This window comes from Uranotaenia lowii, chromosome 1, assembly GCF_029784155.1.
Source record: "Uranotaenia lowii strain MFRU-FL chromosome 1, ASM2978415v1, whole genome shotgun sequence".
NCBI classification, from domain to species: domain Eukaryota; kingdom Metazoa; phylum Arthropoda; class Insecta; order Diptera; family Culicidae; genus Uranotaenia; species Uranotaenia lowii.
In genome coordinates, this window is record NC_073691.1 from 128,823,581 (window position 1) to 128,849,028 (window position 25,448).

The 25,448-nt window shown below is 39.9% G+C and overlaps 2 protein-coding genes across 2 annotated transcripts; both read right to left on the bottom strand.

Annotated features, from left to right (window-relative positions):
- Positions 1–778: 778 nt before the first annotated feature.
- LOC129737923 (uncharacterized) lies at positions 779–2,518 on the bottom strand. Its single transcript, XM_055729092.1, has one exon. It carries the CDS (start codon positions 2,516–2,518, stop codon positions 779–781), a length of 1,740 nt encoding a protein of 579 aa, XP_055585067.1.
- A 9,658-nt stretch (positions 2,519–12,176) lies between these two features.
- Positions 12,177–18,592, bottom strand: LOC129737924 (uncharacterized). The gene is made up of 3 exons (XM_055729093.1): positions 17,737–18,592; positions 14,080–17,484; positions 12,177–14,029 (listed from the first exon to the last, which is right to left on the bottom strand). The coding sequence occupies exons 1-3, from the start codon at positions 18,590–18,592 to the stop codon at positions 12,177–12,179; spliced, it is 6,114 nt and encodes a 2,037-aa protein (XP_055585068.1).
- Positions 18,593–25,448: the final 6,856 nt, after the last annotated feature.

The window sequence follows — 25,448 nt, forward strand, 5'->3', positions numbered from 1 at the left end:
CATAGAAAATACAAAACACCTTCAAAGTATTTACAAATGCTCGTAATTGATAAACTAAGGCAGTTTGTGTTTAAAAACCTACATGTTGAGTTTCAAATTGGGAAAAACTTGGTTTGTTTTTGAAAATGTAAGTAAAAATGTTATTTCAAAATCTTTAAATATCTATTTTTTCGAAGGCTCGCAAACAAACACCCATCCTGATGTAATCAAAGCGTTTAGAAGCAACAGGTTGATTTACGTGACAGTTCAACTTTTTTTCCTTAGTAAACTTATAGTTTTTATGTAGTTTTTGTTGTATTTTGAAGTAAATTTTCGATATTTAAGAAATAGGGACGTGAATGTGAAAACGGTATTATTTACTATTTTGCTAGAGGAAAGCAAAATTGGTAAAATTTACCTTTTTGCTAGGTGAGTTATAAAAAAGGTAAAATTTACCGAGAAAGAAGGGTGGAAAAAATCATCGGTAAATTTAACCTATCTTTTTTTCGTGCAGGTTATGTATTTTTGTCCCAATTTTAAGAGCTGATCCTAGCTATTACTTAAAAATATAGCACGGTTATCGAGAATTCGCACCGTTCTTTGGCACGATTTTTCTACAAGTACCGTGTAGAATATTGCATATTTGAGAAGTGATTCAATAGATTTGAAAAAAAAAACTGATAAATTGAAGAAGGGAAATAAGAATTCAATTTGCGGTTCATAATAAAAAATTCAGATCAGTGAGATATTGATGAACAATTTTTTTAATTTATTTTGGTTATAATATTATTTGACACTTTTACTTCACTTTTTCATCAGAACACTTCAAAATCCAATCGGCCAGATTTGCCCGGCCTCCAAAATAAACCTGATGGTAACCGTATCTTTGCAGTACAACCGTCGGAGAGCTGTTAATATTTTCCGTTATTAAGTAGTCCCTAGTCCTTAAATGTATGTACACCTTGAATTCGGAAGTTATTTTCACCGTTTCATTGGTGTAGTTTGGCTCAATCAACCATCTGGAATCGGTTTGTGATTTGAACCCCGGCAACGGCACCTGATTAGTTCCGACATAGCTTGTGTACGAGACAATTCCCGGTGTGAATGAATCTATTGCTGAAAATGCGACTCCTTCCGAAGTTTTCAGCTCGACAAACATCATATCTGGAGTTGGAATGATTCGAAATACTGTACATGCTTGCTTTTGAGACGTGACGACTGTTCTATTAAAATGGCCAATAAGGTTTTCGTTTCCTATATTTTTGAATTGCTGTGTATTATAATTGGTTAATTGAATGCATCTCTCTCTGTTTTTCTGGACAACTTTCACTGCATTCAAACAGTGTTCAATGTTTTTGAGACTATCGGGCATTTGACCCATGATTGATTTCATAGAGTCTTTGATATCCATCGAAGTTGAAAAAATGTCATCCATTCCGATCGACATAATCGACATCAAAGTGTAAGAAATATTACGCTTCAGCAACAGTTCGGATCCCTTGTACTTATTGATGCCGTGAGTCATTCCTAGCAGCCGAACAAAGTTTCTTATCATATCAAATTTCACCAAGCTGTCGTTTTCTTTTAAAAAATTGTAGTGAAGAAGAGTTTCTATGTGTTCTACCTGTTTCCGATGAAGCATTTCAAAATTTACCTTCAATTCGTGGGGAATACCATTTCTTAGACCGGTGGCCCACACTTGGAAAGCATTATACGACATTGAGGCGAACCAAGATAATTTTCCTTTAAGTTGTTCAGCTTTTTCCTCGGTTATAGAAATTTTTTTTTCGATGGAATCCACCAGACGAAGAACTTTGGTTTCCATTAGGACAAAATCCGCATAGTCGGTGTCGAAATTCATCATTGTCCTATTTAACAATCTTAAAAATGCTTCAGCTCGATCATCCAGGTCTGGGTATGCATCGATAAACAGGATGAGAGTGGCGAAGTTGGATTTTTTTCGCTCGTCGTACGTCAGTTGAATCATGTCCATCAGATGGTGAGACCTCATCGACTTCAAGTGATGTATTGCTTTATCCAAATTTTTGCTAGCCAAATATCGGATGCACAGTTGTTTCTTGACATCATCTACTTTCTGTTGGATTGCAGACAACTGTGACCTCAGCATACTCGCTTCGTTAGTGAGTTTTTCGATTTCCGCCTTCAAATTGTCAATGATTCCACGTTTATCGCCTTCGAGTTGATCTTTAAGTTTAGCAATTTCTGATTCCAGCCCTGCAACCTGTTTTTTATAATCTTCCATCATTTCTTGCTGCTCCTTTTGGGTCACATATCCTTTGTTCATGAGCTTGTAGCGTTGCGATAACTGTTTCAACCGTATGTTGATTTGCTTCAACGTCTTGCGGCACTCGGAATCGTCATTTTTATCATCCACGAGAGAGTAAATCGTTTGATCTATATTGTGGAGGGTTTCCTGAAGTTTTTGCAATTCAGAATTTCCCACCAGACACGTTTTATCAGCGGCCACGATGGACAAAACTATAATAATAAGGCAACCCGATATAGCTCGTAATTCCATTCTTCTGACTTGAGTGTTCCAATACTCACTTTGAAATGAATTCCCATTTCTGACAGTCTTATTTATACTTGGAAATTCTTTTCACAACTTCAATCCAGAGTGTCAACAGTGTTTCAAACCAGAACATAAATATTGTATCAATAAACACCCTAGCAAATACATTCACTCTGGTTGTTGTTTGTATTTTTCTTTCCTTTTTATGGAAATTTTTCTAAAAGATACAAAGTTTCAAATACCATCTTTATCATATAGAAGATGCAAAACGACTGTGTAAAAAAAAATACTATCACATTTAACAGTAGTATGCGCTTACAGCCGATATGAAGAACAAGTGTTTGAGTGGGTTTTGTTGGTATAGTTGATATACAAATTTAACGTTAGTTTTGGATAGATTTTTTGTAAACTAGCAATCAATAATGAGCTTTTTCTTCTAAGAACAGGCAAAATGCGAGTTTTTTCTTCGAACTTAAAGTGCTTCTAGAGTAGGGTTACCCTATCCCAGGCGCGGATCTAGAGATTGCTCTGCGCGGTGTGATTTAGTAAATTTTCGAAAAATACGGCCAAAATTTTTTGAGTGATTGGAAAAAATAAAAACTATGACAAGAAAAATGTTGATGATAAAGATGGAGAGAATTCAGCAGCATGTAGATAATGTTGAAGGCGATTTGAAAAAAAGTTACATCCTTGCTTAGTAGACTGCCCCAAATTTGTATGGGAAATTTAAACCCTGTGAAATGTTGTACGCTGCAGGCTAAAATTGATCTTGGGCCTAGAACAAGGTCTCATGCCAAATTTGGGCCAGATCGGACCACGGGAAGGGGTCGCTCAACGAGCCTGAAGTTTGTATGGGATTTTGAGACATTTTGTTCGAGAGGAACATGAAATACCAGTTTTTCATCAATAACTTTTGTCTCCTTCGATCGATTTCTTTCAAAAACGGGTTTTCTTAAAGCCTAAATTATGACAAATATTTCATCAGAAGGTTGCATTTCTATTAAAGTTAAGATAAAAAAGTTATTAAGCTTCAAAAATTGGCTAACTTTTTTAAGGGTGACATTCATCACTGTTTTAATCAGACGACTAAATATCCGACCAGGACACTCAATGTGAAATGCATGCCGTTTCGTCAAATAATGACCGATTTTAACCATTGTTGTTGCGCTTGATTGTAATTTTTAATGTTTTTCTAATATTTGAGTTTAGATGATATTCACTTGATAGTTCGGAAAGAAATAAGGGCGGAAAAATGTTTGACAAATAAAAAAATATTGCATAACCACAGGGGCTTAGGAGCATGACTGGACGATTTGTGATGCCAATAAAACAGTTTTGGTTCCCGCCGGCCGATTTCTTTCAAAAACAATTTTTCTAAAAGTCTAAATTATGTAACATATTTTATCTGAAGACTGCATTTCGATATGAGTTAAGATAATAAAAAGTTATTAGGCTTCAAAAATGGGCTAAACTTTTTACGGTGGTATTCATTACGTATTATTACAGCGACCAAAGTTATCCATGAAAAACTCGTTTTTCATGTTTCTTCCGAGCGAAATGTCTCAAAATCCCATACAAACTTCAGGTTCGTTGAGCAACCCCTTCCCGTGATTCGATCTGGCCCAAATTTGGCATGAGATCTTTTTAGCCTGCAGCGTATAACATTTCAGAGGTTTTGAATTTCCCATACAAATTTGAGGCAGTCTTTTGTACATATTTCCGCGTTTGGGCAGGGTTTATGTTTCATCTTTTCTACCTAACTCAGGATCATTTTTTCTCAAAAAATCTATTCAAAATGGTTGTTACTCTCAGACCCAACCGCCAACAATTTTTTTAGATCGGGAAACACATGGACCAACACTTTATGATGCCAATAAATTGATAATTTTTCGAAAAAAGGTCCTTTTTCATTTTTCTCACGTTTTTATTATATAAGCTATAGCTTTCTTTTGATAGAGAATGAAGGTGAATGTTTTTATTGGCATCACAAATCGTCCAGTCATGTTCCTAAGCCCCTGTGGTTATGCAATATTTTTTTTTAAATTGTCAAGCATTTTTCCGCCCTTACTTCTTTCCGAACTATCAAGTGGATATCGTCCAAACTCAAGTATTAGAAAAACATTAAAAATTGCAATCTAACGCAACAACAATGGTAAAAATCGGTCATCATTTGACGAAACGGCATGCATTTCACATTGAGTATCCTGGTCGGATATTTAGTCGTCTTATTAAAACAGTGATGAATGTCACCCTTAAAAAAGTTAGCCAATTTTTGAAGCTTAATAACTTTTTCATCTTAGGTTTAATAGAAATGCAACCTTCTGATGAAATATTTGTCATAATTTAGGCTTTAAGAAAACCCGTTTTTGAAAGAAATCGATCGAAGGAGACAAAAGTTATTGATGAAAAACTGGTATTTCATGTTCCTCTCGAACAAAATGTCTCAAAATCCCATACAAACTTCAGGCGTGTTGAGCGACCCCTTCCCGTGGTCCGATCCGGCCCAAATTTGACATGAGATCTTGTACTAGGCCCAGGATCAATTTTAGCCTGCAGCGTATAACTTTTTTTTTTTTTTGTTTCGATTATAGTCGTTTTACCATCTTTATGGCATTCGCGACTTTATCAACGTTGCAGTTGGCGGATCGTTATTGAAAAACTATCCGGTACAACTGTGTTCGATGTTTACTCTTGGGCTCGAACTCGCGGACATCGGCTCAGGAGACAACAGACTTGCCAACTGAGCTATATCACAAGCCCTGCAGCGTATAACGTATACTATAAACGTATACGTAAACGTATAAAGTCGGGTCATTTGGGGCAGTCTATTGCTTAGTCATAGGCAAAACGCAGACAAATGTTTTTTTACTAGTATGAAGTTGAATAACATTTATTTATCTAGTTGGGGGTAAGGAGTGACCATTTATTTAATTTTATCAGATGAGAATTCCATAAGCAATTTAATTTTGAAAATCGTACTTAATTTATTTTCAGTCAAAAAATAAATCTGTTGGTATGATTTCAACTTGCTCCAATAAGCATATCTGGTTTGATGGTTAAAACTACGTCTTAATAATATAGAAACTATTACAATGTTCGGGTAAAAAAGTCATTTACATAAGTTTCAATTATATTTAATCGAAAAATTTTCTTTTTTGAGTTCCAATTTTAAACCGTATGCTGCTTCATTAAAGGTTGATATGGTCAAAATTTGGTCAATATCAACTTGACGTATTTCTTTCAATTTTGCATTTAAAAAACCTGAACACTAGACCGCTGCAGGCTTTGTATGGGAAATCTGAAATTTATAAGTTACTAGCTGACCCGGTGTGCTTTGCTACACCTTTCAAAATCGAATGATATTTTCAGAATTTATTCAAATTTTTATAGTTTTGTTGGCATCAAAATATAACATAATTCATAAGCAACCGCTATAAAATGAGAGCTGCAGCTGGGGGTTCCGATTGCTACAAAAAAATAACTTGAACTTATACTCTGAATCTTGATTTGTGTTAAAGATCTGATAATTTTAATCTGTTACTTTAAGCTTCGCCCTAAAAAAGAAGGGTGCCATATAAATCGTTCGCAAACTATCCAACTGATAAAATATGGTTGTTTTTTATTGATATGTTCTGGATTTATGCTAAAAAACTGATAATAGAGACCACCCACCCCCTGTCCTTCCCTTCCCCCTGCTGAATGGAGATCATGATCTTTAATAATCATACCCATTTTTTTTTCACTGTAAAGCGTAAGGGTCTATAACAATCGTAGAAACATATCTCGTAACCAAGTACTTTCCCATGCCATATTTGTTTCCATTTATTGGCTCCGTTAGCATAAATTGAGAACATATGCTAACAAAATTGCATTGGGCTCACCTCCCTCCTCCTGTGTACTCACAGAAAGGAGGATGGTGTGTCAGATCTTCATAGGATCATTGTCCATTTCTCGCATTTTATAAAAAAAAAGATAAATGTAAGCTTTCCTCTTCCCTTCCTTTATTCCCAATTCTTTCATCTCACTGCAAGAACCGAATTTTTGTTTTTCAATTATTGTTCAAGAAAGGAATTGTTTGACATGAAAAAATTTCTCGTATTAAACTACCATCCCATGCCAAATTTGGTTTTTTTTGCGTTTGTAATTCTTGAGTTATGCATAAACTTGAAAGGAAGTACCATCCCCTTTCCGTTCTCCCCATTGAATGGAGGGATGAGAACTTAATATTAACAAAAGTATTTTTTGTACTCAAATACTTTTTGATACCAAGTTTTATTTCATTAGCTCTATTAATTCTCGAGTTATGCAAAAAAATGTATGGAAGCCCCCTTTTTCCCCTTTATATCTTTTCGCTGTAAAAAAGTGGGGCTTCAATTTATAATAGAAACATTCCTCGTATCCAAATACTCTCACATGCCAAATTTGGTTCAATTTGCTCGATCAGCTCTCCAGTTATACTGAAAATTGTAAGGGAGACCTCTTCTCCCCCTTTTCATCCACAATTTTGGAGGAGTGAGGGATACCAAATATTCATAGAAGCATTTCTCGAACCAAATATCGTTCCATGTCAAATTTGGTTCCATTTGCTGTTGTAGTTCTTGAGTTATGCAATAAAAATTCCCTCCTTCTTTCCTTTCTCCCCGCTGGAAGAAGGAAGGGGTCTCAAACAATCATTAGAACATGTCACGTTTCCAAATATCCGCCCATGCCAAATTCGGTTCCATTTGCTTGATTCATTTTGGAGTTATGTAAAAAATTAAAAAGAAGGCCCCTCCCCCCTTTATATCTTCCTACTGAAAAGAGGGAGGGGTCTCAAATAATCGTTGAAATATTTTTCGAATCCAAATACCTTCCCATGCCAAATTTGGTTCTATTTGCTTTATTAGTTTTTGAGTTATGTAAAAAAATATGAAAGAGGCCCCTCCCCCTTTCAACTGCAAAGAGGAAGGGGTCCCAAAAAATCATTGAAATATTACTCGTATCAAAATACCTTCCCATGCCAAATTTGGTTTCAATATCTTGATTAGTTTTCGAGTTATATGAAAAATTGTAAGGTAGCCCCCCTCCCCCCTTCCTATCACCCCACTAGAGGAGGGAAGGGTACCTAATATTCATAGAAATATTCCCCGTTCCTAAATTTCACCCCATGCCAAATTTGATACCCTTTTCTTGATTGGTTCTCGAGTTATGCAAAAAATTATCTTTTGTTTGGGAGGCCCCTCCCCCCCTTCCTGTAAGAGGGAGGGGTCCCAAACCATAATAGGAACCTTCCCCGGCCTTCAATACCCCCACATGTCAAGTTCCGCGTAAATCGGTTCAGTAGTTTCTGAGTCTATAGGGAACAGACAGACAGACAGACAGACAGACAGACAGACAGACAGAAATTCATTTTTATATACAGTGAAAACCCGATTTTATCACCCCCATGATGAATTTTAGAGTGATAAATCGAGGAGAGTGATAAAATCGGGAGATTTCGAAAAAATGATTTTAATCCGTCATCTAATATATAAAGATGAGTTGGACTATATATGTTTGTTTGTACAAATCGACACCGCTTAACCGATCAGCCTGAAATTTGGTACAGTTATGTGTTTGTACCATGGTAAGGTTTTAGTAATAGTTTTGAGCCCCTCCCACCTAAGAAAAGGGACCCTCCCATACAACTTTCGTTTTTATTCTCTCAAATCAAAAGTCATGGCACCCATTTTGGCAACCGACTTTTTTCCCCTTGGCGGATTTGTTTTCACCATCACCAAGGGATGGGCATTAGAAACGCAAACGACCATCCAGAGTTCACGTGTACTGGATAGCTAATCAAAGCCTGCTGATGATAGAAAAATTCATTGCGAAATTTTTGGCGGGCTTTTTTCTTTCTACTGTTCGTAGCACGGGTCACAAGCACGTGGTTCTTGGATGAAATAAAGAGCCTACATTATGGATGAAAAAATACCACTCGCATGTTACGAATATATTTATGAAAACAGTGGTTTTCAAAGTGGTGCTTACTGCTCCTGGAGGGTATTGAGGGTCTACAAGAATACGCAGTATGTAATGTCAATGCAATGATTCATCTTCATTATGAATTGACTTCTTCTGCTGAATAGCTATTTTAACGGAATGCTGAAAACTAATGGCCGTTTTTTTTATAAATTCCAGCTTCTAAAAACCAACCATTTTCATATTATTGGAAATCCTCATAGAGAAAGAAAAAGTTTTCGAATTCAGAGTTATAAGCTGAAGACTACGAATTCATAGCTTTGATAGCCGTCAAGGAATGTAAATGGGGGGTAAAAAATTGTACATGCATTATCTGAAAAAAAAAAACAAATCTAACGCATGAAACTTTATGTAATAAAATCTGAGGTTTTAGATTTATACCATTCAATTTCATTGGCAAAAATTCATTAAAAAAACCTAAATCGAATGATACCTAAGAGATGTTAAATTGACAACTCTTCAAGTCTTTTCAATAATGAATGGGATAATTGTGTCCAAGAATAGACAAATTGAAATAGATCTCAGATTTTTCATACCATTATAAAATGAAATTTTATGTTTTGAATTTGTCTTGGTACATCTTCATACCTGGACATGATCACATTTTCAAAGGTAATGGGAAGTATTAGAGAAACATGAAGTGCGGACAAGCGGAAATTGCGAGTTCAAGTTCTGTACGGTGAGCCGTTGAATGTTTTTCGAAATTTTTTTTCTAATAGAGCAGGGAAAAGCCCCCGGGAGTTGGTATTTACGGCTTATGTTCTTACTTTCTTTGATATCTCATGTTTCTCTAATATTTCCCATCACCTTTGAAAGTTATAAAATGAACGATTTTGGTTCCTAGATGATTTGTGTTTGATAACTTCAAAAAAACTTTTAGTGGATCTTTCAACATTCAGGAAAAAGTATCATAAAACAGTGTAAAATTAAACTGCGAAAAAAGGACACATACAATTGGAGACATTCAAAGTGAGTCTTCAACAAGGTTCAGAAGTCTATTAATAAATTTCTAAGTAAATCAAACGTGAATATACTATTGTACGGGGAGATCATCTATCTTAAAATGTAGTATGAACTCCAGTAGAGATTTTCATTAGATGGGAAAGGGAAAAGATAAAAAATAACAGTTTCAATATTTGAAGATAAAAAATAAGGCCGAATCTATTAAATCTCTATAAAAAAGGGTGGGTTAACATGTTTTTCGTGATAGGATGAATAAGCATACATAGGAAATTGTCACCTCATAACTAAGAGTTTTTCAATATTATGAAAACTATAAACGCAGTTAATAATCTCAATCAAAATTTACAAAGTTAACTTGACCAAACATGGGTCAAATTTTTTATTATTATGAATACAAAGCTTCTATAATTTCTAGAAGTCAACGACTCATTTTGATTTATATTTTAAATGAACCCGAGCAAGGCCGGGTAAAATCAGCTAGTAATCTAATAAAATACTACAAAAAACGTATATTATCCCAATAAAACAGTGTAGAGGTTTTGTCGTAGATATTCCGTTTTTTGACATATTACTAGTTAAAGGTCTTTTTAACATCAAAACATCACACAATATCGGTTGTACGCATCTTAAAACACTTTGTTTCGACCGGTGTTATCAGAAAAATTAAATAATCTTTAATGGTTCAAATCCTAATGATCTAATTATTTCTTTTGGTTATAATTTACTGAAGATAAGATTTAAAGCTTCCGTCCAAATCAAAATAAAAAAAAATTAATGTGCCTGTCACATATTTCGCCTCTAAAAATGCCTGGATGACTCGAATGATTTTCCAAAACTGATTCCTCTAGGACTTCGTACCAGCTTACGCAAATTTTCAGCCGAAATGTCTATTCCTCCTAAAGCTGTGTTGTTACTGGATTATTGCTCAGCACATCATATGAATGATGAGCTAAAAAGCGATGATGGTTTGATAACAGTTTTTATGCCTCCAAATGTGACTGCTGTGATTAAACCCATGGACCAGAATGTAATTCAGAACTGGAAACTAAAATATCGTCAAAAACTTTTTTACATGTCATGGCTCGCGAAATCGATATCGGTCAAAGCTTGAAGAGCATGACGTTAAGCGATTTATGTTTCTGGATGCACGATCCTTGGAGTGAAATAAAGCGTACAGTAATGCAGTAGTAATGGAAGAAAATTGGAATTATTATAAATAACAAACTCGTTCACGGAGATGGTGTTCCCTTGATCCATTTGATTGATTTAAACAACCGCGATGAAACTATTTTGCCACAGGACCCTGAGGAGAGACACGCAAGTAAAGCTTTTACGGATGAAGAAATTCTGAACATGACGCTGGATGATCAGTCAGCATTAAACGAGCCCCTCGAATCATTGGAGCCATTAAAAATTTCGGATGTAGCACCAGACTCAGATTCAGCGGCATCTACCCTAAATGATTCATGTGAAATTTCAAGAAACATAATTGATGTTGAAGCTGTACGTATGTTGGACAACATAGTCTGTTGGGCTGATGCTTCAGATCTCTCTATAGATAATGTCATCTTCTTGCAACGTATCAGAGAGATTGCTTTGAAGAAAGCTCAAACAAATAAAACACAGCTTTAAGATTACTTGAATATCTATGTTCTTTTATACCATTATATTTAGTTATAATTGTATTAAACAACTTTAATTAACAAAAAAAACCTGTTTAAAACTTGTTTTTTTTGTATAAAAATCTTGATACGTCCCTGATCAATCATCTTCACTTTCAATATCGATGTAATCATCCATCAGTTTTGTTCCTTCAGAATGATTTCAACCTCAAGATGTTCAACGGAAATGAAAATAGGCGATATTTAGTATTTTTGCGTTGAATAAAAAATGATGACAAAATCGGGTGAAAAAATGAGACAAAATCGGGGGTAGACAAAATCGGGGGCAGACAAAATCGGTGTGTGACAAAATCGGGTTTTCACTGTATATAGATTATGTTACTTCAAATAAGGCTCGACACTAATTTTCGAGAGCAGTGTTTATTACAGCAGCTTCAAAGCTAAAATACAGTTTTGTTTTAATACTAATTTACATTTTTGAAATCGATCACACTTACATTTTAGTGCGAGAAAGTTGCCTACGCTAACTACTCGTTTTAGATTCCGAGTCTATCCGGACCGGATGAGGATATCACTAAACATGAAACATTAAACAAACTATTAAGATCGAATTTCACTTTCAGTCAAAAAGTAAAAAGAACTTACGGTCAGCAATGCTCTAAATTCCTGTCAGATTATTTGTCGAGTGCTGCCGAAATCGAGTGGTATCGGAACGGTATCACTGTTTCGAAAGCGTTAATTAGCATCAATCTATCGTAACATTCATAACTACTTACGTTTAACGAAACAATCTGGCAAAGTAACGATTGTCTACAAATCGAGTGGGTTCGGAATGGTGGGATCACTGTACGAACAATATTGAATCGCTAGTTAGCAAATAATACCCTAACAAGAAAGTATCAAAAGGCAACTTACGGTTTGAGGAATACAATGGGCAACTTAACTTCACCGAGTGATACTTCTCATGCGGGAAATAATCCGAGAAAAAACTGCTAAAACGCGGCCACTTAAACTTCTTTCTCTATAATGCGCACAATGCGAGGGAAACCTTTTCAATTTGTTTTCGACGGAACACACAGTCACACACGGTGCTGCTTATTGACAATCAGAGCAGTGCTGCTAGTGGTGCCGACATCCTCCCCCGGGTGCATCTCAGCCGTCCCTGAGACTGCACTGTTTTGACCATTTCCGCTGCTCACGTCCAGTCGTGCTAGGTAATGGACCGCTCGCTTCAACACACCATTCGCCGTCTCCACCACTGCTGTACGGGCCTGGCCATCGGATCCGATGAATATCTCTACCACACGTCCTCGTACCCAACCGTTGCGGGTCCGTGGGTCCGCGATCAATACCAAGCTTCCAACTTCAATCGGTTCCGCGTCTTGGAACCACTTGTCCTGCCGTCGTAAGATAGGAAGGTACTCCTTCGTCCAGCGTCTCCAGAAGATATCGAGTTCACGTTGAATAAGACCCCATGTATCCCGAAGGTTCCGTTGTTTTGCAATTGGAACTGCGGGTTGTTTAATACCGTTGGAACTTCCCAACAAAAAGTGGTTCGGAGTAAGTGCTTCAAATTCAGCGGAATCTAGAGGAAGGTAGGTCAGAGGCCTTGAATTAATTATGCTTTCAGCCTCCACTATCAAAGTATTGAGCCCCTCATCGTCTAGTTTACCCTCAGAGTTCCCATCTTCAATTGCCACCTTGACAGATCTCACCAGTCTTTCCCACACGCCCCCCATGTGTGGTGCCCCCGGAGGATTGAACTTCCACTTAGTATCGGCATTCGTGAAAGTGTTGGATAGTCCTTGGTTGATCTGCTGCTGAAGTATTCTTGACGCCCCAACGAAGTTCGTCCCGTTGTCGCTGAAGAATATAGCCGGTGCACCGCGGCGTCCCACAAACCGTCTGACTGCAAGGATACAGGAATATGTGGAGAGTGAGGACACCGCCTCAAAATGCACGGCTCGCACGGTCATGCAGGTAAAGACCGCTATCCACCTCTTCACGTTTGACCGACCGATTTTGACGAGAAGTGGGCCGAAATAATCCAACCCCGTGTAGGTAAACGGGCGCTCTCGTTCAGCTAGCCTAGCTGGCGGTAATGGAGCCATCGGAGGGATGGATGGTTTAGCTTTCCGGACTCTACAGGTCATACAGCTTCGGCTAATGCGTCGAGTAAAGGTACGGAGGCCAGAGATGGAATACAGCTGCCTAACCTCGTTGACGACGGTTTCGGAGTTTGCATGGTTGTAGCGTCGGTGATAATAATCCACGATCAACATCGTCACACGGTGCTTCTGCGGTAAAATTACCGAGAATCGGACGTCATAGGGAGCTGATTTCGACTCACGAATTCTGCTATTCTCCCGGAGCACACCGTTTTCGTCGAGGAATGGTACAAGTCGTGTGATCGGGCTCTTTTCCGGAACGTTTTCGCCTCGCTGTAGGGCAGCGATCTCCCCCGGGTAGACCTCTAGCTGGACTTGTTTGTAGATGGTTTCCATAGCCGCTATCAGCTCTGGTTGTTCGAGGATTTCAAGGCTTTCAGATGATTTATAGAAACGACGAGAAAGACGGAGAATGTAGGCAACTGTTCGGTAAAGCCGCTCCCACTTTGAGAAAGGACTGAAGTCGATCACAGGTTGATGAACTCGATGTATAAGTACAGTCGCTCGTTTCTCTTCGTCAGTTGTCTGAACATTCGTCGACGATCCTGGCCAGTTTTCCTCCGATAATCGTAGAAACTCGGGTCCGCTAAACCACAACGCATCTTCCTTGAAGTAGGGTCCGCATCCCCATTTGGTAGCTTCGTCAGCAGGATTCAGTTTCGACGGTACCCACCGCCAATCCGCAGCCGTAGTGTGTTCCAGGATCTCGCCTATCCGATGTGCCACGAAGGTCGATAGTTCCTCGGGTCTGCGTTTATCCACGACTGGGCAGTTCGGGAATCGGTCCAAAGTACGTATCTTGTTATGGGAATGCCAATGTGTTGTAGAATGAAGATCAGCAATCGAGTTCCCAACACGCAGCTCTGCAATTCCAATCTGGGAATCGACATCGGCTTGAGTGGCGCCACTTTCGCCTTCCCGGACACTAGTTGACACTCCGCTGTTCCATCTGGTCTGATAATTCGGATGTAAGCCGCACAGGAGTAGGCTACTTCACTGGCGTCCACGAAGATGTGGATTTCTGCGTTTTTATAGGTTTCAACTCTCGCGTCAGAAAAGTAGCAGCGCGCTAGCCGTACGTTATCGATGAAATCTATCATACGGGTCCACTCTAACCACCGCTCGAAGACAGCGTCGTTAACTGCTTCATCCCATCCGCTTCCCGCTCGCCACAAGTCCTGGATGAGCACTTTACCGTGTATTAGAAACGGTGCCAACAGTCCCAGCGGGTCAAAGAGAGTCATGACGCACCTCAAAATCTGCCTCTTGGTTGGCCTGGATTCAGTTCGAAGAAGTTCCCTCACTTCGACGCTCATTTGGGTCGAGAATCCGAGTTCGTCTGTTGACGGTCTCCACAGCATGCCCAACACTCTTGCAACTTTTTCCTCGGTTATCCAGTTCAGGGGTTTGTCTTCGTTATTTTCTGCTACGCCGAGATGTTCAAGAACTGCAGTACTGTTCGATCTCCAATTATGCAGAATAAAACCACCGTTGCGCTGCACTGTTCGAAGGTCTGCAGCTACGCTCTTGGCCTCTTCTTCATCTCCGAAGCTCTCGAAGTAGTCATCGACGTAAGTTCGAGTGCTGATTGATCTTGCCGCCTTGGGAAACTGCTTCTCGTGCTGTTTCGCGTTCAGTTTTTGCACGTATTGTGCCGAGGCGGGCGAGCATGTGGCCCCGAACGTTGCCACGTCCATAAGGTAGATGTCCGGTTTTTGGCTGGGATCCGAGCGCCACAGAAACCGTTGGGAGTTCTTATCCGCTGGCCTTATCTGGATCTGGTGGAACATCTCCTTGATGTCGCTGCTAACGGCTATTCGGTACAACCGAAACTGGAAAAGCACTCCTAGTAACGACGACAGCTGATCTGGTCCCTTCAACAATTGGCTGTTGAGTGAAACGCCATCGACTCTGGCCGCCGCATCCCAAATGACTCGTACCTTCTCCGGCTTCTTAGGGTTTATCACCGCTCCTAGCGGCAGGTACCAGATTCGGTTCCTATCTGCAGTCTGTAGCTCTTTCGGAGTTGCCTTGTGCGCATATCCTTTGGCGACATATTCAAGAACTTGCTTATGGAGATTTTCTTTCAGCCTTTCGTCACGGTACATCCTTCTTTCTAGGCATTCCAAGCGCCGCTTGGCCATGCCGTAGCTATCCGGGAGGACAACATCGTCGTGTGCCCATAGCAGTCCTGTCTCGAAGCGATCGCCAACACGTTTCGTAGTATTCTCCAGAATCGCTAGCGCTCGATTATCCTCCTCTGTCTGCGGCTTCGATATCGCTGCTCCAACATCGTCGATAATAAACATCTGTTTCACTAAGATGTTGAGCGATTCATCTGCTTCACACTTGCAGCTGTGAAAGTTGAAGGATGTTCTGCTGCTTCCGCTACGCCGACCATACACGCACCATCCAAGACGTGTTTTTGTCGCAATAGGTCCGGATCCATCACCTTCTCTTGTTTTCAGAGGTACCGCCAGACGAAGATTGTCAATCCCGATAAGAATCTGCGGCTCGGCGTTACTGTAGCTGGCTAACGGAACTCCACGGAGGTATTTGTACTTCAACGCTGCCGCCTCCGCCTGGAAACTCTGCTTCGTTAAGTTCAGACATCCCACTGTCCGAGCGTTCGATAAGATGTACCGCTTCTCTTTATCGGGACCCGAAATCTCGAAGCTGACGATGCGTGAATCGTGCTCCACTCGCGACGCATTCCCTGTCCAGCGTAAGCAGAGAGGTTGAAGACTTCCACCCAATCCCAGCTGTTTCGCTAGTCCGTCCTCTACGAGCGTCAAATCCGATCCCTCATCTAGGAACGCAAAAGTATCTACCGTCCCAGACTTTCCGTATACCGTAACAGGCACAATACGGAAGAGTGTTCCTGAATCTTGGAAGCGGTGAGTGTGGTTCTCAGCAGTCTCTGTTGAGCTTTTTTCCGGCGAAGAATGTAGTAACGGATTATGTCGATATTTACAGCCAACGATGTCGCACTTGATGCCGCTTCTGCAAGGGCGCCTACCGTGGCTGCACAAGCACGAAAAGCAAAGACGCCGTTCACGAATGAGTTTCCAACGCTCGGATACCGAAAGGGCCTTGAACTTGTAACAATCCCGAACACGATGACCGTTCTTCCCACAGCAAACACATTCCAAGACTTCGGAGTTCTTCTGCTTCTCCACCTGCGCTTCCACCTTGTTCTTCCCTGGATCATGCTGCTCGGGCGATGAATTGTGAGAGTTTATAAACCCTCTGGACTTGGGCTTCTCACGATTGCCTGTCTTATGCTGCTCAGGTTTGAATGGAATAACACTCGCTGCATCCCGGACAATCCCGGCCATGTAATCTCCGAAGATCTTCAAGTTCACCACCGACAGGTTACGACGATAGGTAGCCCACTGCAGTTTCTGATCATCCGGTAATTTGGCAATCAACTCTTGAAGCAGTTGAGGATTGCATAACTGGTCATACTCATTGGCTGCCTCGATGTGGTGACACAGCGCTTGCACGGCTGTTCCGAACTCCATCAATCCTTCCAGCTTGTCGACTCGATGTACCGGAATCGCTCGCACCTTCTGCAACAGGTTGTTGATCAACAGGTCTGGCCTCCCATACCGCAACCGCAACGTTTCGATCACATGAGGTATTGTGGCCGGAAGAACTAAACTACTCCTCACCACTTCCAAAGCTTGTCCCTTCAAGCACCGTTGTAAACGCAGCATGTTTTCGCCATTTGAGAAACCGCACACCGCCGTTGTGTATTCGTAGTTTGCGATGAATATCGGCCACTCCGCTGGATCACCGGAAAAGTAAGGCAAATCCCGTGAAAACGACTGCCTGGCTGCTAACTGCTGGGGCGTCAAGCTCGTCGGCGCACCGAAATCGTTCCTTGGAATACACTGAACTCTGGTTCCATCACTTCGCGGGATTGACTGGGGCAAAACGTGTTCATTTGACTGGGAGGTTTGGTGGATTTGTGTTGGCTGACACGTCGTAATGGGCAAAGACGTCAAAGGTGGCAAAGAAGGAATAGTTGGTACAAAATTATGTTGCTTAGCATGAGGCACCAAATTGGGCAGCGGATGCGTTAGCTGTTCATGCATAAATTGCTGCGGCACTCCTGGTTGTGAGGGCAAAGGTTGTGCTATTGTTCGTGCGGAAGGCTGATACGCAATTTTTGGGGGAACATCTGCAAAACTAGACACGGACTGCTGAACCATCTCTGTCAATGGACTAGGATTTTCAAAAAAATGTTGCCGATGTGCAGTCTCCGCGTTAAAAAATGTAGATTGATAGTGGGGTTCAAAATTGATCATATTTGTATGGGTGGAGCGCGCGACCATATTGCGCTGCTGCTCTAAAATGTGGGGTTCTGGGGGCGCGACATGGTTTCGCTGCTGCCCAATTATCAAGGCTGATTCATATGTTGTGGGGTTTTTAATATTTGTAGCATAATCAAAGGCTTGACACTTACCAAGTGGTCCAATACTTTCCTCTAACTCAGGAGCTTCGATGGTTACCGATTTCCTTTTCGGCACTGTCCCGGTGAGTGACGTCAAAGCATGTTGACCTGTCTGCTTGGCTGCCATGTTGCTACTTGCTGCCGGTAGTGCGAGCTGTCGCCGCTCAGAACCCGGCTGGGCACCTACCGAAAGAACGTCGTTCGTTCCCCCGGTTGTTAAAGTTGAAAACAATTCTTCGCACTGCTGAAGTTGGTTCCGAAGACTCATCAGCTGTGCTTGCGTCGGTTGGTGCTCATTTGCACACTGTTGAATTTGTCGCTGCATCGCCACGAAGCATTGTGACATTCCGTCTCGCAACGCCGCAGCATCCGCAGCTGTTGGAGGAGCAGGTTCGCCACCCACTGCACCAGCAATTGGGTCCACGTGTGCCACCCACTCTGCCGTTCGTTGTTTGCCATGTTCCCTCCGATTAGAACTGGTTTCCTTCATCAGCGCATCCTGCTCGTCCAGGAAACGCTGGCGCATATGAAGCGCCACTCGCTGAAGCTCGAGTTCCTGTCGTTCACGCATCCGGCGCAACGAATCCGCTCGGCTGGATACGGATATCTTGCTGTTAACGCTAGGGGCTTTCTTCCGGAGGATACAGTTCCGGCATTCCCAATCCCGGTCCTCTATTGATGCGCCAACACTAGCACAGCCATAGTGCCACCAGGTTGAGCAAGTATCGCATTGGCACATGTCATCAAACGACTCCGATTTGTCGCAAACCTGGCAGTTGGTCAGCTTAGAGCCGTCTACCTTCGATGCACGCGATTTTCTCGAAGTTCTTCTTCGTCGACCATCATCTTTTCCGACACCACTCATCATTTTGGATAAAATCTTTGAAGAATGTTACTTCAAATAAGGCTCGACACTAATTTTCGAGAGCAGTGTTTATTACAGCAGCTTCAAAGCTAAAATACAGTTTTGTTTTAATACTAATTTACATTTTTGAAATCGATCACACTTACATTTTAGTGCGAGAAAGTTGCCTACGCTAACTACTCGTTTTAGATTCCGAGTCTATCCGGACCGGATGAGGATATCACTAAACATGAAACATTAAACAAACTATTAAGATCGAATTTCACTTTCAGTCAAAAAGTAAAAAGAACTTACGGTCAGCAATGCTCTAAATTCCTGTCAGATTATTTGTCGAGTGCTGCCGAAATCGAGTGGTATCGGAACGGTATCACTGTTTCGAAAGCGTTAATTAGCATCAATCTATCGTAACATTCATAACTACTTACGTTTAACGAAACAATCTGGCAAAGTAACGATTGTCTACAAATCGAGTGGGTTCGGAATGGTCCCGAGCAGACTTTGATGCCTAAATCGATAGCAAACAGTGACCAAAATGAGCTTTCAATGCCAAGATGATAGCATAATTTAGCATCGCATTTTTCCCGATGGCAAAATAAGGTTTCATTAAAGCATCAATATGTCGAAGTATGATGCGAAATTAATACCTAAATAAGGCATTGAGACCAAAGTGAAAGCACTATTTGGTTTTGTTTTTTTTCCAAGATGATAAAACAAGGCATCATTAAGGTTTCATTTTTGACGATAGAGCGGAAAAGTGAGATCAAAATGATTGCATGATTTGGTATTCATTTGACTGCGTCATAATCTTTTTTTTATGAAGGTTATTGAATTCAAATTGAAGTGAAAACCAACCCGCGTAGTCGCGCATTTTTAAGTGTTGTCCCGAGCAGATCTTAATGTCTTAATTGATAGCAAACTGGGACCAAAACAAGCTATCGATGATTTTACTAAGCCCAGTGAACCATCATTATGTTTTCATTTAAATATTTACGTAGAGCAGAAAAGTGAAATCGGTATGATAGCAGGATTTGATATTTAGTTCTCTACCTTGAAAAAATAGATTTATTAGAGCAAGTTCACTCGTGTTGGAAGAAAGTGGTAGAAATTTTGACACTTCAAGCACATTTTGATAATTTTACAATGTCAAATTTTTTTCAAGATCTGTGGCCGTCAAATTTCTTTTAAACACTATGTTTATTTTTGCATGCTGTAATGCTAAAATTGATGGATTTATAAATATGGATAATGGATAAAGAAAATCGACGGCGCAAATCTTGAAAAAAGGTTTGTTGTAAATTTTCAAAATGTGCTTGAAGTGTCAAAATGTCTACGGCCGACAGGGGTGTCAGGTGTCCTGATTTTTCAGGATTTGTCCTGATTTTTCAGGATTTGTCCTGATTTTCGAGAAGCCGTCCTGATTTTTGAAAAACGTTTGAATTGTCCTGATTTATGAAAAATGTCCTCTGAAATGTCCTGATTTGTCCTGATTTTTTAAAAAATATCTAAACTATAACTAAATTTATTGTTAAATGGTAAGAAAATCAAACAAATCTTTAATCAAACAGTTGAACCATTTTAATCTTTGGGTTAAATGATATTTAAATAGTGTTTTTCGATATAAACATCAGACCATTCAAGGTTCTTCTCGCTTTAGTTGCATAATTTGAGACATCTTCAGCACCTTTATTTCGCTTTTAGTTATGCAATCCAAGCAGAGATGCATGATATTTTCATCAATTTAGTGGTGTCCTGAAAAATCCTGATTTTTTTCATCGCGGTGTCCTGATTTTTGTCAAATCCACCTGGCACCCCTGACGGCTGATGACATAGTGAATACGATGCGATGCGATGCGGTGAATGCGATTCAATGCGGTGAACCACATTTGATGAAAATGTATGTGAATCGCTTAAACCTGACATATTCAACGCGGCGAAGGAGATTTAAATTTGTTCCGCCGTTCGATTTCGCATAGGCTGCCACGTGGACAGAAAAAAGAGATTATTGACACCCTCCTCCCCCTCGGTGGACAAGCGTGGACATTTGACAAAATTTTAAATTTTTTAATTATCATATTTATCATTGAAGTGCAATTGCATTCAAGTGGTTATTAATTGTTTGAAGTTAAACTGGAAAGCATTGTAATTTTAAGATTCAAACGTCATAATTTATTCACCCTTAGAGAAAATTTTAGGAAGTAAGTGTGTCCACGTGGACATGACCCAAACCCCTACCCCCCTCTCCGTGGACATTTCCATACATCCTTCCCCTCCCCATAAGTTGTCCACGTGGTAAATGAACGGCCCCTTAATAGATAATCTTTAAACGATAGTGCCGCGTTAAAAACAAGTGACGCAACAAAAAAACATTAAAGTAGTTTTACAGGTCGAATCGTTCTCTTAGACAAATTTAATCATGAGGATTGAAATGTTTATTCAAAGTTACAAGATTATATATTTCCCTTTAGTTTTTGCTTAGACTCGTCTCGCTGAAAGATTTTTTTCCGGAAAAGATTTTCGATATAAATAAAATCAACCAAAATTGACAGAAATATAAATAACAAAGGCCATTTGAAATTTTTAAATATGCTTTCCTGAAAGATTTAATTAGCAATTAATAGTTAGTTAATATGACTCGACATGACTTTCAAATCGCTAATGTGTCACTCAACAGTTGTCAATTGCACCTAATTTAATATTCAAGTATTACTACTTGATTTATTACAGTGTAGCGCCCAAATCAAAAACAACAAAAACAAAATATTTTTTTCTTGTCAACAAACGCCGACCTGTTTCATTCGTTCGCCGGAATCCGCTGCAGCGGCTGCAGCGCACAGGAAAATCTACCGGAAGAGAGTGGTTTTGAAGCGTCAAGTTTGCTGCTGACCACCAAAGTCACCCGGAAAAGTGGTAGGTAAACAATCCGTTTTATTGTGGACCGTGAATGATTGTCAATTGGTCGTGAATTCACCAGTGCTGCAGCAGAGCTTCTGGTTATTTACTGAAAATGAATTGTGTATTCACGCTTATAGATAATAATTATGGTAAAATTATAATGTTTATCGTTTTACAGGGAGCCGAATTTTCTAATCTGGTGTGACATTGTGTTACCTTCGATGATGCGGGCCCCTCCTGGAGCTTTGCTCCGTTGCAAGTGAAAAGGATGAAATTCATGCCACCGACCGATTGCTCTGACACCCCATGGTCCCGAGTGTTCAAAAATCATTTAGAGTATCTTAAACAATAGTTATCGGAAAGATTTACGATTGTTTTTATTTCTTCCAGGTATTCCATTTTACGATAATTCCAACCAGAAATGAATGCTTCCAGCGCTGCTTGGGAGCACTTTGCCACGGAAGCAGCATCAAGGTGACGTAAATAATCTGTCGGTAAAGTCCAAAGCTAAAGAAGAAATTTTTCGGAAAGTGGTTCTAGTTGTCATCAGTTTCGTGATCCAAATCGATCAACTTGAACAGTGGTCAAATGATGACACGGAACTAAAACTGGTAAGTTGCACTTAATATATTTATCTTTAGGACCCACCTATAAATCAAAATTTAGAAACACATGTTGATTCTCTACCATAGGATTCTTATAATTTCGATAATTTGTTGAATTTGAGTATTTGGTAATCATTTAAAAAAAAAAATTCAGTAGTTTGTGATTTTTGAAAAAATCTTCAATTTAAAAAACGTTTCTCATGTTAAGTGATCATTGGGTCGTTTGCTTCGCGCACTAGTGAAATGGATTGTAAACGTTTAGGCGTTTCACTATGCCCATCAGAAGTAAAGCATTCACTAATAGTTGCATAAGCGAAGGCGCTCTTACAACCACGAAGCGTAACATAGCATCTTCACATTTAGTTGCATTTTATTATACGATATCAATTGCTACATAAATACCTAATTAAAGTGCATAACTGAAGGCATAATTGAACTCTACCATATACCGCATGTATGAAGTATTTATAGCATACGTACTTCATTTTATACAATCTGTGTATTCCGGATTATTTTTCAAGATATCTTCGAAGTAATCGATCCATACTAGTTGAAAAATGAAAATAATCAATTAATTAGTTTAGCTTTTTTTTAAGATTTGTAAATTAAATATGACGAGGAATAAGAAGAGCTTAAATTTATTATCAAGCAAGTTTAGTTTTGATAATTTCTCGAAATAAACATTATTTTAGTTTTTCTAGAGGTTCAGCTTCTGAATATTGAAATTCAAACCACTATTGATTGTTCAATTAGAAATTTTGAAAGAATTGATATTTTTCTTCATAGTCATACACTGCAACAATTGCGGTAGGGGTTATTCATAAGTCATCGCACAGTGAAACGCCTGAATGTATACTATCAAATTTACTGCTATTCATGCTTTCATTGCAGGTAAAATTCCATTCAACGTGTGTACACTTTTTCTTTAATTCGCTTTCCCAAGCAGCCTCTTTGACAAAATTATGCCAAATTTTGCTATCATGCTCTGTCAGTAAAATTTGGTATCTTAAGGCCCGAATATAGGTGGTACAATACCAAAATTTAGCTCTCATTAACCATATGCAGACAGCACAGAAAGCCCAAATTTTTGTTTAAATTGTTACCGATTCAAACAATGTTTGCATTCGGTACCAATTCAATGGAGCAATAATTTTTTTGTTTTGTTTACGCGGTCTTGTTTTTTTATTTTGTTTGGTTTTGGCTCATTATAAGTAGATTTAAATTTAAATTTAGCCATAAAAAGTAGCTTGCCCAATATGCCCTAATTGAGGTTGACCGTCAAATGACAGGTGTCGTTTGATGCATATGACACCGGATCCAGAAAACCCGAGAGAGAAAAGAGCGGGAATCTGGAGGCTTATGCGTGAACGAAGGCGGATGTCTCGTTCACTTACATCGGGATACGGAAACAGCGAACATCTATTAATAGAAAATCCTCGCTAAGTAGTTTTTTTTTCGGAGTTTTTGTGCGGAGTGTCCGGCCAAGGAGGCCGATGAAAAGGGAAAAACCGCTGGTGCAAATCGTCTGTGCCGGTTCGACATTTGTGGCACATTATTGAGTGAGGTACAGCTTTTACACTTCGTCAAATTGTGTAAGCTGTGAGTACCCGGTTTTCATCCCCATCCGTCTGGGAAAGCGTGACGTCGTTTCCACACGCTTTGCCCGGTTTTTTTTATTATCCCGACCGCACTGCTTGACCCCCAACTGAAGCAGCTCCGAACGACGCCCCTGCGTTAAGAAAACACCCGGTTAGGCCGGAATACACCAGGCGAACCACGGCCCACATCTCCATTTGGTGTGGTTCGTCTACCAGCTCCCGGTCAACATTCACCACAGCGTGATTGGCCCGTAGCAGCCGAATCCAGCGGACGCTGCCCGGTTCCCTATCGGTTGGTATTGGAACCAAAAGTGGAAGGCTTCTCCAAGAAAAACGAAGCGATTTCTCCATCGATGGCCATCGAAACTCCAGACGGAAAACCCCGGTGACGGCAGAAATGGCAAGTCAATAAATGGTAAAACGTTATTCTTTATGTTATAAATTAGTAGAGTTTAATGAGCCCTGTGATTTGTCTTGTTCGATTGTATTGGTCCGCTTTGTAGACAGTGTTTGGTCGTTTCCGTCCTCCCTGAGAACGTGCGCCGACCCTGAGAACGTAAGTATTTGAGTTGAGCTGGCAGGAAGTAGATGACCAAGTCATAAACTTTCAATTGGCGATCCATCGAAAAGGAAAAAATATTCTAGTCTTTGGCCAGAATATTTTTTCCAACGTTCCTCAGGGAGACTCAAGACCAACTGTCGCTTGTCTTGATTAGTTCAATTTCGTTTTCAGCTGTTTCCAAAAGTCCGCTAAGAAACCGTTTGACCAGTAAGGGGGGCTGGGAGATTCTGATTTAACCAGATTGGAGAACCATTTAAGTATTTCTGCGTTCAGTACTTCGCCTAGTTACTTTTCATAGCAGGATTACAGGATCTTAACTTTCTTGATTTGTATTATTTTTCATTTAACTTTTCTATTCTGCTCAGTTTTTTAGTACTTGTGCGTCCGAAATGGCGACAAATGCTACAGGATTGAGACAAAGATTCGAAAACCGATACCAAGAATTGCGCCCTGAATTGCTTGAAGGGAATGATTTAGATTCAGAGTTGATAATGAGAAGTGTAGAAGTTACTGGTGATCGATCCTTGACCAGACGTCGACGGATCTTAAGAGATTTATTGAGGCAGGAGAGAGAAAGAGGTACACCGGAAATGATCGTACCGAGTACTCCAGAGGAGGAAATAAGTGTTTGTCGAGACAGAGTCATTTATTTAGAACAATCCGTTTTGAATTCTAATAGAGTTGCTCCTAAAGTGAAACATACATTACTGCACTTAGCTAATCGGTTGGCCGTTTTAGGAAGTAATGCTTTGGCCCCGATTAATGAAGAAGCTGGTAAACTCTTAACCCGTGTTTGCGACCATTTAGATAAATATTTCCCTTCAAATATACCAGATACCACTCCGATTCAGGATATAGTTGATGAGTTATTCGACAAGGCTGAGGAGGGAGAAAGAGGTAACTCATCGCCGGAACAAGATGCCATTGAATGTCTGAAGAGAATGGGCCTCATTTCGACAGACCTTGAAAAACCTGATGTTAATATCTTTCGCGATTCGTTAATTGCACTTGAGAAGGAACTTATCCAACTTCGCAGTAAAACATCCTCGAATGAACGAACCTATTTAGAAAAAACTACCGTAACAAATCCGTTGATCAACCAAAATACAAGTAATGAACCTTATACCGGAACAATTCCGAGGCTCACTGACGTCACCGTCGAGTGTACTGTCGTGACCAATCAATATGCAAGACCAATAACC